The 9,490-nt window shown below is 33.0% G+C and overlaps 1 protein-coding gene across 2 annotated transcripts; it reads right to left on the reverse strand.

The window, feature by feature from the left end:
• Window positions 1-250: 250 nt before the first annotated feature.
• On the reverse strand, window positions 251-5,680 carry LOC107952921 (DEAD-box ATP-dependent RNA helicase 8). 2 transcript variants are annotated; one of them, XM_016888126.2, is made up of 10 exons: window positions 5,120-5,680; window positions 4,625-4,685; window positions 3,820-4,054; window positions 3,008-3,246; window positions 1,966-2,217; window positions 1,705-1,885; window positions 1,069-1,157; window positions 902-975; window positions 684-805; window positions 251-558 (listed from the first exon to the last, which is right to left on the reverse strand). In XM_016888126.2, the coding sequence occupies exons 1-9, from the start codon at window positions 5,389-5,391 to the stop codon at window positions 727-729; spliced, it is 1,482 nt and encodes a 493-aa protein (XP_016743615.2). In that variant the 5' UTR covers window positions 5,392-5,680; the 3' UTR covers window positions 251-558; window positions 684-726. The 2 variants fall into 2 exon arrangements, with proteins under 2 accessions (XP_016743615.2, XP_016743614.2); XM_016888125.2 differs by having other exon boundaries at window positions 251-805.
• Between the last annotated feature and the right edge of the window lie 3,810 nt (window positions 5,681-9,490).

The raw sequence follows: 9,490 nt of genomic DNA on the forward strand, positions 1-9,490 counted from the left end.
CGTATTTATTTATTCAATAATATTATTAAATGTCATCATTTTTTATTAATAATTAATATATTTTTTAAAAAGTTATCTGAATTATTTGTATAAGTAACAGGTTCAGATTAAAATTGCAAAAGGGCCTAAACAAACTGGAAATGCATACATGATGTATCAAACTACAGCCGATACTTTTCATTTCGTTTTAAAATGTTAGATGTTTTTTATTCATTGAAACCACAGATTTTGATGAGAAAATGCACCAACAGAAAAAACATAAACATAAATTTCTAGCACAAGCGACAATTCCACCATGATCAGACAGACAGACAGTACCAAACCATAACTAAATCAAAAGCAAGACTCATCTAAAACTCTCCCTAGTCTATTGTATCCTGCTAACATTTCAGGACTCTGAAATTTGAGATGTCAATAGGAAAGAAGCATTCAAGGATTACATGCATAAAAGCACCCGATAAGAAGTCTCCCACCAACATCGTCTTATATTTTAGAATATATATATATACCCACCCATGTGCAAGGACGAACGCCTTGAATAAGCAGGCTTCATTAACCCTAACAAACATGCAAGTAATTGCACATCATCAATATTATCTCACAAGATACACACATGGAAAGAGGCAACAGAGAAATCACTTCATTCGCATAATCAAAAACTAGACTTGAGGGTGGCTGCTCACCATTGTTACCACCGTAGGCCAAACTAGAAACATCTTCAATAAATCACCGGCAGTAAATAGCCTGATCAATATGTGGAGGAATTTGCTTAATTTCAGTCCCAAGTTCTTGCTCAATCCTATACCTGTTAGAAAAGACCATATGACATTTCTACGAATCAGGAAAACCTCAATGCATATAGCACTTTAGTTTAAAAACAGTTAGAGACATGGTAATTTACAAGTTAAAGCGGTCTTCATAAGTGATCAAATTCACAGCTAATCCAAGATGACCAAACCTTCCTGATCGACCAACCTGCTCATTAAGAAGATAGTCATGAGGATTAGCAAAAGAATGTATATATGTTTGGTAAGTGTTGCAAGAGAGACAAATAGATAGCCAACATACCCTATGGAGGTATGTTTCAGAGTTCTTGGGGAAGTCAAAGTTAATAACAACATTCACAGCTTGGATATCTATACCCCTTGTAAAAAGATCTGCAGCAAGTATAAATACATCATTAGGAGATTATTGTTTACAAAATGACTTCTAGAAAATGCTTATGAATAGAGTAAATCTGTTTTCCACACTGGCATAGAGAATTAATCCTAATGAAACTAAAATTTCATGTATGTTGGTAGAAATAAATAATTAATGCCCACTACATAAGAGGGGACAACAAAAAACATTAAAGGCAAAGCTTCAATATAGCTCAAAGTGTACCATATATTATGAAACTTGCAACACTTGCATACTTCAATCCCTTGATTCAAATTTTGTGAAAGAGAGACATTTAAATTCAAAGGCAGCCTATCACTGAAAAAGATAAGCAGTGGTGCTTTCAAATAAAAGGTATTACAGATTTCAGCTATGTTGTCTAGCAAAACAAAAGAAAAGAGAGAGAAATAGAATATGAAAAGAGAACAAATACCAAGCCTGGCAAACTATCAGTACCAACAGTGATTTATTTGTTAAATAGTCAAATTGCACATAGATGAGCTCGTATACCAAAAAGGCAGAAACACACAGCATGGCACAACATACCAGTACAAACAAGATTTCTGCATGCGCCGTTACGGAAATCATGAAATACTCTGTTACGATGGTCCTGAAGCATCTTTGCATGGATATAAAAGCAAGAGTAGCCAAGTTCTGTAATTTTCTTGGCCAACAGTTCCACCCGATTTACCGAATTGCAGAAAATGATTGATTGGTTTATTTGCAGCTGAAAATAAATTTACATCAGATCTCATGCAAACAAGGGAAAAAGAGCAAAAACTAAATAAAAGTAATAAAAGAATAAACCTTAGAGAAAAGAGTATTTAGACAGTGGACTTTCTGTCTTTCTTCCACAAAAGCATAATATTGTGTAATACCCTTCAGGGTAAGCTCATCCATTAGATTAATAATATAAGGCTTCTGTAGGTATCTGTCTTTAAAGTCCTTAACAGTAACAGGGAATGTGGCAGAAAACAACAAAATTTGACGAGTTGCAGGAAGAAAACGTATCAGCTGCTCTACAGAAGGTTGAAACTCTGGAGACAAAAGTTTATCTGCCTGAAAGAAACCAAAACATAGCATCAGATTAAGCAGATCATAAACTAAAATCAAGCACACAAGTTAAGGAAAATAATCAAATACATTCTCCATTCCACAAGCAACTTTCTTCCTTCTTTAGTTAAGAATTTTCATACTAATAACTCACTCAATGCTTCAGAATTCTAGTTCCAAAACTAGCATTTATATAAATATAAGAAACCCAAAAGGGAAAAAAACAAAAGTGGAAGATGAGGAACAGAAAATAAAAAATGCTCAGTCTTTACAGAACAATAGATACGCAGACTATGGGACCAAATACAGTGAGTATTCACAAAGAAAAGTTGAAGACACTTCCACAACAAGCTCCAGTAACTGCATATTCAATTAACTTTCCCAAAGCAAATTGTAAGCTATGGATAATGGATTAGAGGCATACAACCAACTTACAAAAAGAACAAGCACTTACAATTACACTTAAACTTGTTAAGAAAAAATCCAATAAGTTATGCAGCCAAAACTGTTTCTAGAATATGGACCCTTAAAAGGAAACCAATAAACTCTTCAATTGATTGCTAATATTTCCAAATTGTAAATCTGAGGCAAGCAGAGTCTACCCACATCTCACCCAACCAAAATGTACACAAACAATAAATCACTGCTCATCAAGATACAAAAGGAATAAATAAATAATATGTCTTCCATGTCCATCCAAATACAAAACTTCAAATTCTCTAAAATGTTAAATGTGAAAGCACAATAACCAAACTGGAAAGGAAAAAAATACACATAGAAACAACCAAATACTTACTTCATCCATTATAAGCATTGAACAATCTTTCAAAATGCAAACACCCTTTTTAGCAAGGTCTAGAATTCTGCCAGGCGTTCCAACCAACAAATGGACTGGTTGATACAATCGCATAATATCATCCTTGAGACTGGTGCCTCCCGTGGTGACCATGACTTGAATTTGTAAATGCTTCCCAAGCTCCTTGCACACTTGTGATGTCTGCAGAGCCAGTTCTCGAGTTGGAACAAGTATAACAACTGCACAAAAACATATATTTTGGGTAAACACAGGAACTGAACAGATAATTTATGTATAATAAGAAGAAAAATAAATTCAAATTCAAGTAACTTCTTGGGCCAAAAGTAAAGTAACAGCATCAAATAGAGAAGACATGAAAATGATACATATGTCAAATGAAGCCAAAAAGGATTTTGGCTGCCCACCGAAAATAAATATCCAAAAAAGGATTCAAGCAAAAACTTAGCCTGGAAAGATAAGCAAATGTTTATGTCTGTACTAAAAAGTTGCGACTATTTGCCTGAAGGAAGACAAGATGGACTTGCTTCAGGAACAGGTGCAGTGCTTGAGCCCCCACTCTACCATGTCCATCCATGCCCATTCCCATAATTCAAATCTCAGTTAACAATAGGCAGAAAACGGCATTCAAGCCTCTTTCCCACTATCTGATTGACAGGCAGATCAAGCAACTAGAAGAATAAAAAATTGAAAGGGCAAATTTATCCTACTTGCAGTACCCATTCCCATTTAACTGCACCAATAATAGATGCAGACAAAAGAAAAAAAAGAGAATATATAAATGGTTATTTAACCTTGAATAACATTGTTATCTTGGTCAATTTTTTCCAAGGCGGGAATGCAAAATGCTGCTGTCTTTCCAGTTCCATTTTTGGCCCTGGCAAGAATATCACTTCCGGTCAAAGCAATGGGAATACTCTCTTCCTGAATAGGAGATGGTCTTTCAAAACCCTTCTCATATATTCCCATAAGAAGTTCACGTTTCAGAAAATAGTCCTCAAATTCATTTCCTTTAGTAGCTGTCACATCCTGTCAGCAATTTAATAGGCAGTTTAGTATGTAAACAGGTAATTATAACATTTGAAAAATCTACAAAAAAACAATTGCACCGCTATCATGCTTAGTGATGAGATATATGTCACCAAAAAACAGATGATATGCTTCCAAGAAATGAGTAATGCTTGCCTAAAACAGTTCTTCGATATGCAAGTTCAAACCAGAAGACCTCAACATCATAGAACTAGGTATAACCTTCCCCAAGTTAAGAACTCTGGAAACCGTCCATTTATAATTGTGATTATGCTAGTATGTGGCTATATATATCACAGGATAGTTGGAAGCAAAAGAAAATAATCCACCTGCATTTCTAGAATGACCTAAGAAAACAATTTATTCTTACCATTCTGAAGAGCAGAGAACAATTTTTATAGTTTCATGAAGGTATGACGAATAGTTATTAGGATGATGATTATCTAGGTGATATTCATAAGTCATAACCTATACCACAACTGCGATAAAAACATAACTGATAAAAGCAGATTCTTCAAGAAAGTAGTCAATTCAGTACCTAGACAAGAAAAATACCATTTACAGACATACCTCTGTTTTGTAGCGGGTATCTGCTGGTGGTATCTTTAGCCTGGCCTTCCAATCTTGTGAACTGAAAGAGGAAAATGTAAATTAGATTTTAAAACCATGCACAATAAAATGATGTTGTTAAATGAAAAGACAGAATCAAGAAAACTGAAAACCAAAATTTGAAGAAGTATCTAAAGATGAAGTTTTAAACTTTCAATCTATTGCATATAGAAGAGAACTGATAGCTATACAAAAAAAAATGTTAACAGCTTAACAACAAATAAGCGAAGAGTAACCATGAAAGCAATACGCAAATTCCATCCTTCCCTCGTTAAGTCCTTCCTAACAAATGGAAAGTTTGGGAATTAATCAAACCATAAAAACTATTTCTTAAGCACATTAGGAGCACCCAAAAAGTGTAGAATTGAAGAGAGATAATGCCACAGTATACAAAAGAAAAAAAAAGATTAGGCATAAATATAACAAAAAATGGAAGAAATAAAATTCAAAAGGGACCTCGAGTCAACGGCTTCCGATTGTACGGTCTTTTCGACCTCATCGATGACACTGGAGTCATTGCCGCCGGGTAACTGGTTACGCCTGAGCCACTGCTGTTGTTGTTGAAAATGCTGCTGATTGTGTTGTTGAAAGTGCTGCTGATTATGAACCAAATTCCTCTGCACGTAGTGTTGCTGTGACGGCCTGGACTGAAAACTAGGGTTAGCATTCACTCCGCCCCCCCGGCCAACGCCGATCCCCGGTGGTGGATACCTCCCTCTACTATTCATAGCACAATCCTAAGCTCCAAAAAAACAAAAGATACGAAACTCTAGAAAAATCCGAAATCCGAACACAACTACCAAAAAAAAAAAAATCAGACACTAGGGTTTTTACAAAGGGGTAACGCCGTAAATAATGGCAAAACCGAGGGTCGTCCTAAAACAAAACAAAGAAGCTTAGTTTTGTTAGTTGAAGAAAAAAAAGAAGGTTAGATCGTAAATTTGAATGAATACTGAAGGCATTATTGCCCATAGAGAAGGCACCAAATGGAATTTTTTCTTTTTTTAATTTTAGAGCGCAGTGAGTTTCGATTGTTTAATTCACAGTCGTTAATGGGCTTTGCAGAGATAAAGAAAAAGTTTGGGTTAATATGGTGTTTGACCCTTGCATAATATCTAAATTGTCAATTTAGTACATGTAATTTCATTGGGTTAACTAGGGGTGTGCAAAATTCGGGTAAAATCAAAAAAATTCGGTTGACTGACCTAATTCGGTTAATCGATCGGTTAACTGAATTAATTCGGTCAGGGGTCGGTTAATATTTTTTTGAGTTTTCGGTTAACGGTTAATTCGGTTCGAAACCGGTCGGTTAACCGAAAAAATTAATAAATAAAATTATAATATATAAATAGCCCACTATTCACTCAAACCCAATCCAACATAAACCCAAATATCCAATCTAATATATATTAATCCAAGTACCCAACCCAAACCAATTACCCAACCCAATTATAAAAATTACAAATAATTTAATAAATAAAAATAAAAATCTAAAAATAAAAATAAAAATAAAAAACATATAATTTTATACAAATAATTTGGTTAATTCGGGTAATTCGGGTAATTCGGTTAATTCGATTAATTCGGTTAATTTTATACTTATTTTAACTAAAAATTAAAAAACATATAATTTTTGGTTAATTCGGTTAATCGAGCGAATTAACCGAAAATTTTTTGATTCGGTTAATTTTTTTGAAAAAATTTCGGTTCGGTTAACGGTTAAAAATTTTGAAAAGTTAGTTAATTCGGTTAATGTTATTTCAGGTCGGTTAACCGATTGAACACCCCTAGGGTTAACCACATTACTCGTGCTTAAAATTTCTATTAAAAAATGTCAAGATAAAAATCAAAATCAAAATTTAGCTAATACTTGGGCAGCTTTGTCGAAATATGTGTTGAAATCCCATATATTTTGGGAACTCCCATATATTTTGAGATAATTTTGAAGAATTATTTATCTTTTAATAATTTACTGGAATAAGGAAACTATTTTTCTAGCTATGTTGTGAGTCTTTTTTCTATTTAAACTTAGTTTTTTACGTAATAAAGATAATACAATTTTATTGAAATAGTTTCTTAAAAATTTTCATGGTATCAAAGTTAAATTAAATCTCTAGTAACACCATGGTTAAAACAGCCTTCACTAGAGATAAGAGATCAAACAACCAAATTGTTAGAAAAATAGGTTTGGAAAATATAGCAGAAAACAACTTTAGGAAAATAAATTTTCTCTCTATAACTTTCTCTTAAATTTAAATCTGTCAAAAATAATGACCCAATACTCTTTTTATATAATGAGAGTTTAAAGAGTTCAACTATGATTGAACTTAATCTTTTTAATATTAAATTTAATCTAAATTAGATTAAATTTAATATTAAATCTTATTAAAATAATAGAATGTTTATCTTGTAGATAAATGTTAAATTTAATCTAATATTAAAATAACCACTTTAATATTAATAATAAAATACTATTAAGATAAGTATTAAATTTAATTTAATATTAACTATTAAAATAATATTATTTTTTGAATAGTTAATCTAACATAAAATTCTTTGGTAGAGTCTAATAGAAGTGTAACTCTTCCACTGCTCAACCACCGAAGACCAACTGCCACCGACCATCAGGACGACGACGTCACAACCACTAGCACTGTCGTATCCGGTGATGCAGGTGCGACACCCTTACAGCACCCCGAGCCGGTTCAACTGCTGTCGGTTCAGTCCGGGTTAGTTATGACTCAATCGATTCAGTCTAGTCACCAGTTGGATCGTCGGCCCAATTTTTAGGTCTTGGTCTCAGTTTTGGGCTCCCAGGCATAATTTACGATTTTAGGTCCAATTTTCAAGTTCAATTACCCATTGGGCCAATTGTTTGACTTGAAAATTAATTTTTAAAAATATCATATTAATTTTAATTAATTTGATTAATTTAATTTTACTTGATCAAAATTAATTTTCCCAAAAATCACTTAGATTTTCCAAATTATTTTTTTAAGAAAATTCTTTAATCAAATTCTCTAGTTGAACAATTATCACGACAACCTAATTTAATTCCACATCGAATAAATCGACTTAATTAAATTATTTCCAAAGTCATAGAATTTTTTTCTGATTCAAATGCAATCCGATTGAGCTTTTTTTAAGCTAGTGGAGGGACCAATCAGACATATACAATTAAGCTCTAGTAATTGCTATTATATCCAGAAGCATCGTTCCGATAATTCGCAATTACTTAATCATGGAGTCAGTCCACAAGAAGTACTATGATTGAAAACTCCTTATTCCTATACTCTTTACGAAAACAATTCGTCTAGTTGTTTTGTCCAATGACCTCATCATGTGTGCGTTACCTTCATATGATATCCTTGATTCATTTAAGTTAAATTCATTCACTCAATACAATCCTATTTTATCTCATTGTTACTATTGTGTCTTCTTAATGATTAATATGATTATTATCAACAAATGACTATGATAAATTGCTCAATCAAGAACAAGCGACCCGTTGCCACATTTCATATTTATCAATCCACACAATGCCAATGAGAGGATATCATTAACTCTTTAATTGAGCTATGAATTCCACTATTGATAGTAAAGCCATATCATACACAAGTCATATACCCAACATACTGGCTATAGGCTCAATCATCTTTAGAGCATAAGCCTCCATTTATATCAAAGCACATGAGTTGCATACGCATGGTCAATGACTAACTCAGGATTTAGGTAAATCACACCATGAACACCACAAGTGAATTAATTCACAAACGGATTCAAAATTGATTCATCTTAGGTCCAGTCTAATGTATCATTCTTCCAATTAATACATTTATGTCTCTACCGTGGAGTCAACTACTTCGATAGTCAAGACTAGCCATCTCTCCAATTGGAATTGTAAACGACATAATAATCCTTCTTAGTATTTGAATCAAATGCTCACTTCAATTATTTTACGGGATTACAAACTTATTTAGGTTATCTACTAAAGTAAGTTGTCTTTCTCGCAATGTAAACATTTTTATAATGCCACTTATCTTCAGTTTGAATTTAGTCAATCAATGAGCTAATGTATGCTTGTCACAATTTCACTATGCATGCAAAATATAAAAGACAGAAATGCAAAAGACATAATAGTGAAATGTGAAATTAACTTTATTTATTTATTCATCATTCAAATAAATACAAAACAGTTACATGTTTACTATAATATGGGCACATTTCCCAACACAAACAGAGGTAGAAAACTCTACCGTCGGAACAACTATTGAAAGTGTAATGACTCAAAGGACAAAAACGTCTCACCTCTCTTTTCAACTGGCACCTCACAAGCTAAATAGCAAGAATTACCTCAAATGGTTGTAGTCCATAAAGTTAACAATTGATGGGCATGGTAAGCTAAGTCATTTAACTAGAGAAGTCAAGCAACCATAGATGGGCAATCCAAGAATGAACATGTAGAGGTTAAAAAATTCCATGACAATTGCATAGCTTATTAACTTTATGGAAGCATCCATAGGTGTCTTTTCTTTTTCTCCCAGTTGTTAAAGATGTTTGGGACATTATGAAAGACACCCATTTAGATTTAAAAAATGCTTCACAAATCTTTGAGTTAAAATTTTTCCCATTGATTTAGAAAATGCTTTCCAAAAAGTTAAAATAAAACTCCGGAAGGCAAGGTAAGGTGAGGGGAAAATGATGTTATTTTTTATTATAACGAGATGGTGTCTCTTTGGCAAGAACTAGATCAATGTTTTAATGAGCGAGATAATGTCCTGAATATAGTGTAAAAGCTATGAAAAAAGAAGAAAATGAGCGAACTTA

This window comes from Gossypium hirsutum, chromosome A07 (assembly GCF_007990345.1).
Source record: "Gossypium hirsutum isolate 1008001.06 chromosome A07, Gossypium_hirsutum_v2.1, whole genome shotgun sequence".
Lineage (NCBI taxonomy): Eukaryota > Viridiplantae > Streptophyta > Magnoliopsida > Malvales > Malvaceae > Gossypium > Gossypium hirsutum.